Source organism: Macaca nemestrina, chromosome 13 (genome assembly GCF_043159975.1).
Source record: "Macaca nemestrina isolate mMacNem1 chromosome 13, mMacNem.hap1, whole genome shotgun sequence".
NCBI classification, from domain to species: Eukaryota; Metazoa; Chordata; class Mammalia; order Primates; family Cercopithecidae; genus Macaca; species Macaca nemestrina.
The window spans coordinates 86,954,191-86,969,838 of NC_092137.1; the positions used below are offsets into that span (position 1 = coordinate 86,954,191).

Genomic DNA, 15,648 nt, shown 5'->3' on the forward strand with positions numbered 1-15,648 from the left:
AACCGAAACATTCATCAAGAGTTCGCTTGATAGGTTACATTATGGTATATTCATACAATGAAGGTAGTGTTCTAGTTCTTAAACTGGCGATGAGTAAATGAGTGTTCACTGTACTATTATCCATTATCCCCTAACCACCTTTTCTTTACAAATAGTCTTTTCTATTGACTCATTTATTACTTTTTGCAAATCACGGAGAGCCCAGAAACCAAGACAAAATAAGATGTTAGAAGCCAGGTACAGTGGCTCACACCTATAATCCCAGCAACCTGGGAGGCTGAGGTAAGAGGATTGCTGGAAGACAGGAGTTCAAGGCTGAAGTGAGCTATGATGTCACCACTGTACTCCAATCTGGGCAACAGGATGAGATCCTGTCTTCTAAAACAAAATTAAAATGGCCGGGCGCAGTGGCTCACGCCTGTAATCCCAGCACTTTGGGAGGCCAAGGCGGGAGGATCACGAGGTCAGGAGATCGAGACCATCCTGGCTAACACAGTGAAACCCCGTCTCCACTAAAAAGAAAAAATAAAAAAAATTAGCCAGGCATGGTGGTGGGCACCTGTAGTCCCAGCTACTTGGGAGGCTGAGGCAGGAGAATGACGTGAACCCAGGAGGCAGAGTTTGTAGTGAGCCGAGATTGTGCCACTGCACTCCAGCCTGGGCGACTGAGCAAGACTCTGTCTCAAAAAAACAGAGAAAAAAAAATACATAAAAAGTAAATAAATAAATAAAAATAAAGACATTAGAACATCAAAGTGTTCCCTTGTGTGTTTCCCCCTTTTTAGGTTTTTCTTAGATGAACTCCCCTCAGTCTGGAGGCTGTAAGAACTGTGATCTTGGGTGTGGTCAGCTGAGTAATGGCCTGCAGATATCCAGGTCCTAATTCCTAAAACCTGTGACTGTTACCTTATAAGGCAAAAGGGACTTTGCAGGTAGAATTAAATTAAGGCTTTTGAGATGGGGAGATTATCCTTGATTATTCAAGTGGGCCCTATTTGATTTGTGATTAAATGTGATTAAATGTAATCACAAGTGTCCTAAGAGGAAGATGGAAGGGCAGAACAGAAGCAGAGACTAGAGTAATGTAGCCACGAGGAATGCTGGCAGCCACCAGAAGCTGGAAGAAGCAAGGAATGGAGTGTCCCCTGGGACTTCCACAAGGAATCAGCCTTGCCAACATCTTGATTTTAGCTCCAAAAGAGTCATTTCAGACTTCTGACTTCCAGAACTGCAAGAGAACAACCTCTGTTGTTTTAAACCACTAAATTCATGGTTACCTGTTACAGCAGCAATCATAGACTAATACGGTGGGAAAGGATGTTTGACTTCACTCACCTCTTTGTCTCAGATTGTTTTCCACTTAGCACATGTCCTCTGCCTTCTCTTCTCTCCAACATTGAATGCCACAGTGTCCCCCCGGTAGGAAGACGAAGCAGTGGTTTAATTCCTTCATATGTAAGATGTACCACTTCCCCTGCTGAAAGGGTTTATCCCCACAATTTCCAACCAAAGCCAGACAAGTCATTCACACACACACCCACAAAATATCCACCCAATGGAAACAGCACTGGGCAGGCAGAGGGACACTTGAACTCAAGTCCCAGTTTCCCAGTGACTGGCTATATGACCTCATAAACTTCTCAAAGATGGAATCAGAACTTATACATCTTTATATCCCTGGTGCCTGGCATGCATCAAATGGTCAAAAAAAATGAGCAGTACATCAATGAATAAATTGACCAAGCTATGAATCAATCAATCAATCAATCTTGAGCAAGGATAGAAGTCCTAATCACTGAAAAAGGAAATATTTTTAATGGCTCTTCTCTCTCTCTTCCTCAACCAGTATAAGGAAAAGATTAAAATCATAAAGTTTTGGTCACGCATGGTGGCTCACGCCTGTAATCCCAGCACCTTGGGAGGCCAAGGTGGGCAGATCACCTGAGGTCAGGAGTTCAAGACCAGCCTGACCAAAATGGTGAAACCCCATCTCTATTAAAAATACAAAATTGGCCAGGCATGGTGGTGCATGCCTTTAATCCCAGCTACTCAGGAGGCTGAGGCAGGAGAATCGCTTGAACCTGGGAGGCAGAAGTAACACTGAGCCAAGATCATGCCATTACAATCCAGCCTGGGCAACAAGAGCAAAACTCCGTCTCAAAAAAAAAAAAAAAAAAAAATCATAAAGTTTTAGGGTTGGACAGTTTTAGGGTTGAGAGCCAGGAGCTCCCTGCCTCACAAGGCAGCCCAGTGCTGTCAGTGCCAACTACTGGAAACCTTTTCCTTCCAAAAAGCCAAAAATTTGTCTTCTAGCCACCCACTAGTTCTAGTCCAATTCTCTAACCATATAAAACAAGCTTGCTCTCTTTCCCACATTAAAACATTTTCAGAACATGGACACCTGGCCTTAAGTCTTGGCCTAGCCAATTAGGCTAGTGATTTTGACAGATCACCTATCTCTGTGGGTCCCCATCTTCCTTGTCTGTCGAACAAGGGCATGACATCACCAAGACTCCTTCTAGCTCTAAGACGCAGTGTGAAAAACACCACCTTCTTGGTATTCAATCCTTCACCGTTTTAACCTATTCATTGGATTTTTAATGTCAACACTTTATGTTTTACTTCCAGAAGTGCTTCTTTTCCACATGGGCCTATTTCTCTCCCCCAGGTTATGCTGTTTTCTTTTATTTTCAGTTCTTTGCTTTATTTCTTTTTTTTATTTAAAAAAACTTATTCTAGGTCTCTAACTGGTAGCTCTATTATAGAAATGATATATATTATTAATATATGTATGTGCAAAGGTTGCTGGATGGGACAAGTTTGCCACCTTCTAAGAATAGTGAGGAGGCTAGAGCCGAGTGAGAGAGGGGAGGCCACTGCCAGGTAAGGTCAGAGATAGGCAGAAGCCAGACCTTGTTGAGTGTTGTTGACAATGGTAAGGAGTTTGAGTTTTACTCTTAGTGAGATGGAGCAGTTTTTAAACAGTATGGGAAAGATGGCCTATCTTACTGTTTTTTTTTTTTTTTTTTTTTTTTTGGAGACGGAGTCTCCCTCTGTCACCCAGGCTGGAGTGCAATGGCACGATCTCGGCTCACCACAAGCTCTGCCTTCCAGGTTCACACCATTCTCCTGCCTCAGCCTCCCAAGTGGCTGGGACTATAGGCGCCCGCCACCTCACCCAGCTAATTTTTTGTATTTTCGTAGAGACGGGGTTTCACCGTGTTAGCCAGGATGGTCTCGATCTCCTGATCTCATGATCTGCCCACCCGCCTCAGCCTCCCAAAGTGCTTGGATTACAGGCGTTAGCCACCGCTCCCGGCCCTTCTAACATTTTAATGAGATCACTGGAGGGACAGGAATAGAAGCAGAGAAAACAGTCAGGAGGGTTTTCAATGGTCCAGGAGAGCAACAGTATTTGGTTGGTGGCAGTGGTGGAGGCGGGAGTCATGGGTAGACAGGCGAGTATTTTAAAGGCAGAGCTAGGAGAACTTGCTGAAAAAGCCTGGATTCCACAACATGCAGCCTGAAGTGTGCACAGATACTGCTGGATCCTGCAACTCCCTCAGGAGGGGCACATGTGGACTCGTGGTTCTCAACCTCACGTGCTTATGAGAAAAAGTCTTTGCATGTTCTGGAAATTCAATGTGAATCTCCAGCATCAGCTGGCCGGGCTCACCAGCCTCTTTTTCAAGACGGGTTGTATTCCCTCTCCTCTGAGCAGCGTGACCCACTCAGCCCAATATTCTGTCTGACAGGCATAGCTTTGGCAGTGTAAGCCCCAGTTGTGACAAGACTAAATTTTACACTGATCACAATTAGGCAGTCCATCTGTGAAAGTAAGACAGGAGGCTGGGCCCAGTGACTCATGCCTGTAATCCCAGCACTTTGGGAGGCCGAGGTGAGGAATCATGAGGTCAGGAGATCGAGACCATCCTGGCCAACATGGTGAAACCCCGTCTCTACTAAAATACAAAAAATTAGCTAGGTGTGGTGGTGTGCACCCTTAGTCCCAGCTACTCGGGAGGCTGAGGCAGGGGAATTGCTCGAACCCAGGAGGCGGAGATTGCAGTGAGCCGAGATGGTGGCACTCCAGCCTGGCGACAGAGTAAGACTCCATCTTAAAAAAGAAGAAAAAAAAAAAAAAGGAAGTGAAACAGGAGAAACAGGAGGACTCCCTTGACCCCTCTGTGGGACTTGTGACAGGGGTGTGGCTTGCTGACTCGGCCTGCAGTGCTCAAACCCCTTGCAGGAGGGGAAGCATGCAGGTGAGAGGGTGCCAAGGCTGGGGTGAGCACTTTTGGGCTCTAGTTCCCTGGCAGCGTCTAGGGGTGTGTTACAATTAATGCTGTTTTAGCAGTTGCCATCTGCAGATGGCTGTTAACCAGCTCAGTGGAGAGTCACGGTGACAGTCTTTTACACCCTGCCCTCTTGGCACCCTGTTCTTGTCCAGTATCCAGGAAGAATCAGGTCACACAGACTTGAAGGATGGTGAATGCAGAGATTTTATTGAGTGATGGAGGTGGCTCTTAGCGAGATGGGGAGCTGGAAAGGGGATACAGCAGGAAGATAATCTTCCCCTGGAGTGCGGCCATCCCTGGCCAAACTCCTCTCAACGTTCCGATGCGTCTCTTCTCTCCTCTGCCACGCCACTCTGCTTCTCTGCCAGTGGAGTTTGGGGATTTTGTGGGTACAGGATGCGGAGTGTGACGGGCCAGAGTGGTTTTGGAAAAAGCAACATTTGGGCAGGAAAACAGGGATAACTGTTCTAATTTAGGGCCGCAGTTTCCAGGCTTGAGGGTGGGGCCTTTGCCAGGGAACTGCCCTCTTCTACCCAGTATTTCCCTGCCTCCTGTCCATATCAAAATGTTCTTGGTTGGGCACTGGGTTGACCGAGTCCAGGCATGCTATTTAGAACTCATCATAAAAAGTTGGGGTCAGAACCTCTCAGAACCAGAAAGCATGAACCACAGTTTAGCACAAATGGTGGCTTGCGATTGAATCTCGGGCCCCAGGTCCACAGGCAATAATGAGAACCTCAGGCAAGTCCATCTCTTTTCAATTCAGAGGGGACATGATGGCACCCTGTCTCCTGACTCAGCCCTTCTCAGGTTTTATGGGGATCTTGTTAAAATGCAGATTCACTAGGCCTGGGACTCTGCATTCCTAACTACTCCAGTAATGCCAATGCTGCTGGTGCACAGACCACACTCTGAGGAGTGAGGTCCTGACTCATTCACCATCCAACACACACTCGCTGGGCACCTACTGCATATAAGAAACTGTGAGGGAAACGAAGCAGATGTGGTCTGTAAGGGGATATCAATGCACTAGACCACCACAGCACCAGGAACAAAGTGACAATGCCACTCTGGGGACCCATAGGACAGAAATCTTTCTTGGTTAGGGGACCTAAGGGAGGTTTCATGGAGAAAGGTAGAGACACATATGGAGAGTGTAGTGAAAGCCAGAGGGCACCTTCCAAGGTTTAAGTATGGAATGGCATCAGTTCTTTGTAATTGCTAATTTCTCCTCAGACTTAAGACCTCCTTTCTTGACTCACAAACAGAATAAAGGGACTAAAAGGGAAGTGAGAGAGATATTTCCAGTGTAGAGATTGAAGGAGTTATGTCAGGATTCTCCCAGTTTCACAATACCATATTATGCCAAGGACATATCTAGGTTTGCAAAGCTGGCTAGGAGTCATTCACTCAACATATATGGTGGTCATTAGGGCTCTTCTTTAGTGAGGAGTGTAATTCCCCACCCACTTTGAATTCAGGTTTGGCCAATGACATGTGAGCAGAAATGGCAAGTTATCATCTCCAGGGGCAGGTACTTATGAGCCAGTGTGTGCCTCTCTATTTTTCTCTCCCTACCACAGTGAACTGTGGTATGTGTGTGTGCGTGTGTGTGTGTGTGTGTGTGTGTGTGTTTTGAGACAGGGTATCACTCTGTTTCTCAGGCTCAGTGCAGTGGCGTGATCTTGGCTCACTGCAACCTCTAGCTCCCGGGCTCAAGTGATCCTCCCACCTCATCCTCCAAGTAGCTGGGACCACAGGTGCACACCACCATGCCCAGCTAATTTTTGTATTTTTTTTTTTTGTAGAGATGGGGTTTTGCCATATTGCCCAGGCTGGTCTCAAACTCCTGGGCTCAAGTGATCTGTCTACCTCTGCCTCCCAAAGTGCTAGGATTACATGGTGAGCCACTGTGCCCAGCCAGAATCCTGATGTCTTATAATGATAAGACAAAGGAAACCCAGGCAGCCTGGGACTCTGAGTGAATATGATGAGCAGAGTACCCCTGCCAACCCACAGTGAACAGGCTGCAGAAAGCAAGAAATAAATCTTTATTTTCTTGAGCCACTGGGATTTAGGAGTTGTTACTGCAGCATGCTCTAGTCCATCCTAACAACAAATATTTAATTGATTATAAGCACCATTTAAAGTTTTCATTCTAGGATATGGGACAGCTCATGGCATCAAAAAAGCAGCTGTAGGAACTGGGGCCTGAGCCACCAAAACCAAGACTCTCTTGTGCCAGCCTCTTTCTCTCACCCAAGTCTCATCTCCATTTATTTTTGCTTTGCTATATTCTCCACTTTTGCTTATGGACTTTCTCCACGTATGCCAGGGGGTTTAGATGCCTCAGCCCTAACTTCATATCTTTCCAACTCTGGGCCCCATAGGCAAGGCTATTCTCCCGCAGCTCCAAATCAAGAAACCCTGGGGAAGGATCTCAGTTTGAGTCACCTGCCCACCTCTGGACCAATGTCCGTGCCCAGGGAAATGCATATCTAGCCCTGGGTCACATGCTGACTTTTGTGGCTGAGTGGAGGGAGGCAGGATGGAGCATGTTACCAGAAGGGAATGGAAAACTAGTTTTGCAGCCCAAAGTACTATCCAGAGTCCCATACAAAGAGGAGGGAAGGATATACACACATAAGTATGCAGGAGAATGTCTAAGGCAGACTTTAACTGAGATGTGATCAGTGAAAGGAAAAAAAAATGGGGAGGGAATGTAGTATACGCTATGCATGATAGTCCTAAGAAGAAAGAGAAGCAAGGCAAGACAGCTAGGCTGGACAGCTCCCTACAGTGGCAACAGGAGGCACCTTTGTCCTAGAACTGCCAGGTGACTGACAAGGCCACAGGGAGAGGGAGAGATAGGATGTCAGGAGGAGATGTTAACTCGAATAACAGATGCTCTCTGTTTACTAATCCAGTAAATCTGACAATGGGGCAAACCTTTTCTGATCAGGAATAAGCTAAGTCCGGAAGAGCAAATACTGAACCAACACGTGTGCCGCATCACCATCTTCCCTGCATAAAGCAGTCTTAGGACTCCTTCCCCACTGAGCCCAACTCAGCTGCTTGCTCCTCAAGACAGTGTCCTAGGCAGCCTCACACTAATCAAAAGAGATGAACCTCACTTGCCATCCCTGGTCTGGGTACCCACGCATGCTTGAAGGCCTATACCAAATTACCTTGCAAGACTCCTTCTGAAATCCCTACTGTGTGGGGGTCCTTGATCTATATTTCCTTGATCTATATTTCAAGTTGGTCCTTGATCTATATTTCCTCTTTCCCTGAATTCTCAGGGAAGCCCCGGTGTGACTTAAAAAACCCAAAGTGAAAATAATGTGCTTCCATATAAAGACAGATGAGATCTGAAAATTCAGAATAAATACTCTGAATATAATGATCCAACTTCCAGTTCCTCAAGAACCCCAATTCCCTTCCCAAGTCCTAGAATCGAGAGGAAAACATCCTTAGTGCCCAAGTGCACCCTCCCTTACTTCTTGTTGGGGGTTGGAAACACTCCCCCAGACTAAGAATTCTGGTAACCAGCTGGGCATGTGTGTGGTTCATCCCTGGCAGTGAAATTCCAAAGGTATCACGTGCTATGGCTGCTGCACTGCCGTGTCTCTCCTTTCCCTAGCCTCCCGGACTTCCCTGGAAACACACACACACACACACTCATTCACATACACTCACATGTACACAAAACAGCAGCCTCACTAAGTGGCCAAAGAGGGCCTGACTCCCACTTCCCTCATTCTCCCCAGGGCTCCTCCTCCCCTGACATAATACACCCTCCAAAAAAGATAGCTGGCTTCAGAAGGAAGCGGGGAGACTGACCCAGTAATAACCAGGTGAGACCCTCCCTTGTCAGCTAACCTCAAATAAGACACAGCGGGAAGAAGTGCATGAAAGCTACTTCTCAGCAGGTAGGCAGGGTTAGCAAACAAAGAAACAGGGCAGCTCCACAGCAGAGAAATCTAAGCTGGTATTCTTCACTTCCTTGAGGATACTCCTCCTGTTTATAAATAAACATGATGCATACAGGCCAGCTGGGGAAGGAAGGGACCTAGAGGAACACTGACTCCTGGAGCTCCAAGGACCTGCAGGGTGACTGTGGCCAGAAACCTGTCTCTTAGACAGGGAGCTGGCCCAGGTGGGTGGGAGTCGGCCTTAGCACTGTGGCAGTGGCTCAGGTCAGCACTGGGACTAGAACCCATGTCTGCTGCCTACTAGCCCAACATCTTTCCTTTCACAATTCAACGGAAACATTTACCCAGCTCCCACAGTGCACTACGGCACGGTGCCAGGAAATCAATCCTCAACCAACTGGAACCCGCCATTAACTGAATCAGTTTCCTGCATGCCACATTTTAAAAGCAGGCCCCAAAGAAAGGCTAGCTTATATTTAAGGATTTACGATCTTTTCTTTTTTTTTCCATTTGTTTTGCAACAGTTGGGGAACATCTTGAGGACAATCCACATTCCTCCCAGCCCCATCCATTTTCATATCCCTGACCCAGGACAGACTTCATGCTCCAAATCCCAGTCCTAGAACTTAGCCAGATCTTCAACCTATCAAACTAAGACTCTGTCTTGATCATCACACTGTATTTTCTAAAAACTAATATTTTTTAAAATGTGCTGTGTGGAAATAAAATGTTTTCTGCACAGCCGTTAGTTATTCAGAAAATTTTGTGGACTTAGAACTCTCTTTTCCCCACGTAGTGAGTTGGGGTTTTAGTCTACTAATCCCATAAGAGGTGAGAAGCTCTTGATCTGTTCAGCCAACGTTCTGGGCCTTGGCCAAGACAATGAGGCAATATCTGCTCCTTAGAATAATGCTTCAAAATGGCATAGTCTTCCAAGAAGTCACACAGCAACGTTGTGTCCCCCCTCCAAAAGGGTGCACAAAAATATGCTCTCCCCAGTTTGAAATTCATTCATGCCTAGACCTTGAGTTGTGTGTAAAGATAATGAAAGGAAGCGAGCAGGCAAGTCCTAAATAAGTCCCTGTGTCCTATGAAGGTATCAACCAGGTTCTGAGTGCTATTGCACTAAGTATTTCTTCCTTAATTATTTACAGGCTGAGCCAAGGAAGTTAGGAGAAAGAGAGCTAGCAAGAAAGAAGCAACTCAAACTGGTCCTCATTCTAAGAGCCTTGCCTGTGGGCACAAGCCTATCTTGATGCCTGCTGACCTCCGTCCCCAGGGGACAGCACTAGTCAGCCACTCTGCTTGTCCCCAGGGCTTGGGATTTCCTTCAACACAACCAACCTTCACTCAGTGCATTCAGGTGCCAGGTACTTCGTGAAAGACCCATGGCAGGGGAAAAGAGGTTGTAAAGGGAAACAAGCCACAATCACTTTCTTCAAAATGCTCATGGCCAGTAGCAGCAGAGACATCCACAAGCACTGGTTGGCTGTCCCTGGAGGCCATCAGCTTGTCGTGATACCTCTGGTTGGATGGTTGGGACCACACAAAGACAGGAAGACACTCCCTCTCTATCCTCAGAACACAGTGATAGGTCTTCCTTACATGTTCGTTGATGTGACAGAGGCTTACAAAACCATAAAAAGACTGCTTACACAAAACGCGACTTGCAGATAAAACCATAGGATGCTCCCATGCTAGAGGTCTAGGGAACTTGAAAGAGATCAGTTTTTCAACTGGCAGTGGGGAGTGAAGGTGGAAAAAGCACTGGACTGGACTAAAAATCCAGAGCCTGTTTTCTTTACCAGCTCATCTTGTGTCCTTGGGCAAGGCACATTTCCTCTGCAGTTTTACAGATGAGGGGGAGGACTAGATCAGTTGTTTTTATTAGCAGTAAAATACATATATTTTTCTGAACTGTATTTTATCTAGAACCCCAATATATAAGACAAACAAAAAGGCAACTGCTTGGGTTGAATCAGGGATGAGGAGCCCAGAGCCCATCTGCTCAGGCTGGGTGGCCCTCAGGGAACCCAGTTTGAAACCCGCAGGAGTAAATTAAGTCTGAGAGCCCCTGATAACCTCTCACAGGGTTCCCGGGGAGGACAGAAGGAGGGACTTATCATTGATTTAGTGCTCTCCGTGGTGCTTGGCAACTTGATACCAAGTGTCATGGAAATCTTTGCAACAGCAACATGAGGTGAACTAGCTGCGGATTAGCATCTGCTGTGATCTGAGTTGTGAACTGGGATCTTCTAGCAAGAGGCAAAACTGGGATTTGAACCACGGGTATTCTGACTCCAAACACAGTATTCCTCCTCTTGATAAGTTCCTCAAGGTGTGTGGAGTGTAGAATATTGGGCTGAATCAATAATATCCTTGAATTATAAATATATGTACGTATATGTATACAGGAAAATTTCTTGAAGAATATGCCCTCCATTATTATTATTAGTTATCTCTGTGTGGTGGAAATGTGGATGATTTTTCAGATTATCTTTTCTAATTTTCCCGTAATGAACAAATATTGTCTTCACCGAACAGGGATTGCTTATTTAAAATGATGTTCATAATTCATAATCAATATGCTCATGTTGGGTTTCTACAGCGAATTAGGGACTGGGGGATAAGTGCTATCCCTGAGCTTTTGGACTTGATGGTGGAAATAACAATCTCAAATCCCATCAACTCTCCTTAGGCCACAGAATGCTGGCCACAGATAATTTAAATTCTCTGAAGTCTCGGTTCTGGGGAGTGTGGTTGTTTTAGAAAGCAACAGCACATCCCTGAGACACCTCCCAAATGTATGCCTCTCCTCTCCACCCTCATCAGTTGCCCGTTGTAAAAAAGGGGGAGGGGCTGGGCACGGTGGCTTACGCCTGTAATCCCAGCACTTTGGGAGGCCGGAGCGGGCAGATCACTAGGTCAGGAGTTCAAGACCAGCCTGGTCAACATGGTGAAACCCCATCTCTACTAAAAATACAAAAATTAGCTGGGTATGGTGGCGAGCGCCTGTAATCCCAGCTATTTGGGAGGCTGAGGCAGAAGAATCGCTTGAACCCAGGAGGCTAAGGCTGCAGTGAGCCGAGACTGTGCCACTGCACTCTCCAGCCTGGGGGACAGAGTGAGTCAAAAACAAAAACGAAAAAAAAAAGTGGTGGGGGGATGGAGGTGCTAATAAAACTAATCATAGTCACATGACCCAGGACCCGATGCCCTCACTTCCAGCCCAGCAGGACCTATAGTGAGCCCACCAGCCAGGCCAACGCAACTCTCCAGCCCCACCCTGAGGGCTCCCCAGAAGCCACTGGCAATAGCGATCCCAGAGAGGAACCACCACCCTGATGGCAAGACAGTGTTGGTCAGGCATGAGGCAGGGCAAGGCGTGTCAGCCACTTCCCTGTATTATTCACGTCAGCTCTGCCGGCAGAAATCTTCCAAATGTTTAACGTGCCACCTCAAGATGCAGTGCAAACTCCCCACAGTCAGGAACAGCTGTGGCGAGGCCTTCACGAAATGACTTGGGGGCTGAGAGACACAGACACTGGCTTTGGGAGGAAAGCCCTGAACGGTGGCAGGAGACAATGCTGAGATCCACTTCGGAAGGGAAAATCAGTAAAGAAGGGACGGGAGATGGGAGGTGTTTCAAAACGTGGGGAGTGATGGTGCACAATCACTGGGGTCCAGAGTCCCGCGTTCTCAGACAAAGAAAAAGCCCGAGGTGCTTGCCACCCTCCTCCCTGCCTTAGAATCCCCACACCCATTTCAGCCCCTGCTAGCTAGAGCAGGTGGCAAATCTGTTCTGACTCAGGCCAGGACGGTTAGGGAAGAACAGGGACTGGAACAGCCACGTCTATCTCCAAAGGAGAATAAATCCACCGGGGAAGCTCTTCAAACGCCTACGGGTCCTGGGGCTTGAAAGGGAAAATCGGCCCCCACGCCCACCCCCAACGACTTCACACAGACCTCACCCCAGATGACTCTGCGCTCTCCTGCAAGGCCTGGGAGGTGTCATCGCCACCATCCGGGTGGCTGTCACTTGAAAATTTCCCGTGCACTCCCGGAGGTACCCGCCCCTGTCTCTCAAACCCCTGCAAAAAGAGTCGGAGCCGAGGGCTCCAGGCGTCTACTCCAAGATTCATATGCGTCTTCCCATGTCCCACCTGCCTTTGCCGCTGTCGATGTAGACACCAAAAAAGGAGGATTTTTCCAACCCCACTGGGAGTCCCGCCTCTGTCTCTCCCCACTTTCCGCGCTGACCCTCCAGGCAGCGCCCCTGGCTCGTCTGCGCTGTCCTTTCCACCTAACAAAAGCTGGGCGGCGGACCGCGGCGCCGGGCGACCGCACATTTCTCCCAAAGGAGAGAGACGCGTGTCCCCGCGGCGCGCCCATTCGGGGCCTCTGCAAATCGACGGAGCTGGGGAACAAAGCGGCCGGGGCACGGCGAGACGCAGCCCCCAAGGAACCCCCGCGCGCCCCAGCCCTCGCTGTCCCGGCCCAGCCCCCCGCAAGCGGCCGCCAGCGCCTGCTGCCTCCTGGGCAGCAGCCGCGTCCTGCGCCGCCCGTCCGCCCGCAGGCGTCCTCGGCGGCTACTGTACCTGCTAAATTTAGCTGCGCCGGGTATTAATAGCCGGAGCCACTGGGGCCGGGCGCTGCAGGGGCGCGCGCAGCCTGGGGCCGGGGGCGGGGAGGGAGGGGACGGAGGGGCGCGCGGGAGAAGGCCACTTACACCACCAGCCTGGAGATGATCCATGACACCATGGCGGGCGGGCGGGCGAGGCCCGGGCGGCGCGGCTCGGCTAGGCTGCGGGCCGCGCGGGCGGCTGCGACGCTCCCGGCACGTCTGTCCGCTCACGGCAGCCGCCGGCAGACTGAGCGCGCCCGCCGCCCTGCCCGGCGTTCGCGCGTTGGCGCAGCCGCGGCACGTTCTGGCGGCTGCTGCGGCCCCAGCCCCCCGGGGCTCCGCGGGCCCGCAGCGATTGGGCGGTGAGCCGGTCAGGGCACCCGCGGGCCCGCCCCGCCCCGCTCGCCCGGGCCCCGAGCTGAAGGCGGGCGGGTCCTGCGCGCGCCCCAGGGCACCGGCCCCGCCAAGGGAGCCCTGCGGCGGCCCCGTTTGCAGGGCAGGGACCCTCAGCGTTCCAGCAGGGAAACTGAGGTCCGAACTTGGACCTCGGGAATCTGTCTGCACCTGTCTAGGTGGGATGCTGTCATCCCTCATTCAAATAGTGCGTTAGCCTCATAAAGGGTTTACCTGGATCCAGACCTAACGTCTTCAGACCGTCCCCTGCTAAGCACTTTCTGCATAAAAAACAAACCTGGGCGCTTGCCTCCCTATTTAAAATTCTACGGAGTCCCTATATCATCGTGGTACCTGCCTAGAACCGTGTTGCCAAGACCATTCCCCCAAATAGTCCTCTAGCTCTTTTCCCTCCGGGCATCTTGGACTCAAATATCTGCTGTTTCTTTTTTCCCTGTCTGTACACGCCATGCCTCATCGTCCTGCCTTGATTTGATTCAGCTCCTTCTTCAAGGCTGGGCTGAAGGGCTGCTTGTTCCTAGGGAAGGCCTTTCCTTGGGGGCTGCTCCTGGTCCTAGGAGGAGACTAGAAGCCGCGATTGCATAGCACCGGTGTCCCGCTGAGCCACATTGAAGTCTTAGGCAAAAGGGAACTTGTGCACCCTATATAAACATTTTTACGTATTTTTTAAAATACCGTATTAACTGTTACCTTTTTTTTGTTTTTTGTTTTTTTTATGAGACGGAGTCTCGCTCTGGGGTGCAGTGGCCTGATCTCGGCTCACTGCAAGCTCCGCCTCCCGGGTTCAAGTGATTCTCCTGCCTCAGCCTCATGAGTAGCTGGGATTACAGCCGCGCGCCACCACGCCCAGCTAATTTTTGTATTTTTAGTAGAGATGGAGTTTCACTATGTTGGCCAGACTGGTCTCAAACTCCTGACCTCGTGATCTGCCCGCCTCGGCCTCCCAAAGTGCTGGGATTACAGAAGTGAGCTCCCGCGCCAGGCCCTATTATGTATCTTAATTGCTGAATTATTATTATTATTATTTTTTTTTTTTTTTGAGATAGAGGCTCGCTCTGTCGCCCAGGCTGGAGTGCAGTGACCGGATCTCAGCTCACTGCAAGCTCCTCCTCCCGGGTTTACGTCATTCTCCTGCCTCAGCCTCCCTAGTAGCTGGGACTACAGGCTTCCGCCACCTCGCCCGGCTAGTTTTTTGTATTTTTTAGTAGAGACGGGGTTTCACCGTGTTAGACAGGATGATCTGGATCTCCTGACCTCGTGATCGGCCCGTCTCGGCCTCCCAAAGTGCTGGGATTACAGGCTTGAGCCACCGCGCCCGGCCTAATTGCTGAGTTTTATGGCACCTCTTACATGTTGCACCGTCACTGAGCACCTCACTCTGCTCACCCTAGACCCGGCCTCAGATGGTACATTATTCTGTTACACTGGAAACGCTTTGTCCTCTACTCCTTGGCTCTGCTGCTGCTTTTCCCACCCTCCAATAGCTTAGGTTCTGCGTGGTGCTCTTGGTGCCCTGTCCTTTGCTGATGATGGTGTCATGTGTAATTCAGTGTCACATGTGAGAAGCGCAGGAGACAGCTTAGTACCCTCAGGTATAGCAGAATCTGTGCGTGTGTGTGCCTGTATAGACAGAAGAAACATTTCACGGACAACAAAAGGACTGCAGATGAGACATGCTCTCATATCTCAGGTCTCCAAAGAACCCATAAAATAGCTGTAATGTAGCAGTTTTTCATGCTGCCTTGACCCAGTTTTGAGACTCTGGCTGGAGGCTGGTCAGTTCCCCTTCTCCAGCAGTGTATTAACCCCACACCCCCAACCACTTCCGTTAGCAGGTTCTCACGTGGGACACTGTACACCTGCCCTAATTGCCCCAGGGCTAGGCACCAAACAATTTGTTACAGCCCCTGTGCTTCAGAACCCACTGAAGTTATCCAAATTAGCCAGTCCTATATCTGCTTGCCTTATTTCACCCTTTCCTTCCCTCAGAAACCATGATGAAGGTGTTTGTCCACAATTCCCCTCTCCCTCTCCCCATGACAGACCCTGGCCCTGAGTGGCCCTGCATGGTGTGCTGTGATCTCTCCAGGAAACTGTGGCTATAAAAAGCTCTGAAACGCTTTCCTGCTTCTCTTCTTGATCTGTGTCTGACCCCACCATATCTCACTCAAGGTAAGGTTATGCGGGTAAAACAATGCTCCACAGGGAAAAGTTTTCCATACTCACTAGGCAGAGAGAACACCAAAGCTAGATCAGGACAGCACCCAGCACAGAGGACCTTCCCGAGACCTCCCTTCCCCTCCATCCATACCCCTCACCTATACTCCCTGGGTCAGAAAGGCTATTACCTATCTTGCAGGGGGAGCGCTGGAGGGGA

The 15,648-nt window shown here is 49.3% G+C and overlaps 1 protein-coding gene across 4 annotated transcripts in view; it reads right to left on the bottom strand.

Annotated features, from left to right (window-relative positions):
* LOC105465402 (receptor accessory protein 1) overlaps positions 1-13,128 on the bottom strand; it is a 123,461-nt gene extending 110,333 nt beyond the window's left edge. Inside the window, exon 1 of one of the 4 annotated variants that reach the window (XM_011713866.3) lies at positions 12,963-13,121. In XM_011713866.3, the coding sequence (XP_011712168.2) occupies positions 12,963-12,994 (32 nt within the window). In that variant the 5' untranslated portion in view covers positions 12,995-13,121. Of the gene's footprint in view, positions 1-12,962 lie in introns of all 4 variants that reach the window. The other 3 variants (XM_011713869.3, XM_071077041.1, XM_071077040.1) reach the window with 3 other exon arrangements.
* Between the last annotated feature and the right edge of the window lie 2,520 nt (positions 13,129-15,648).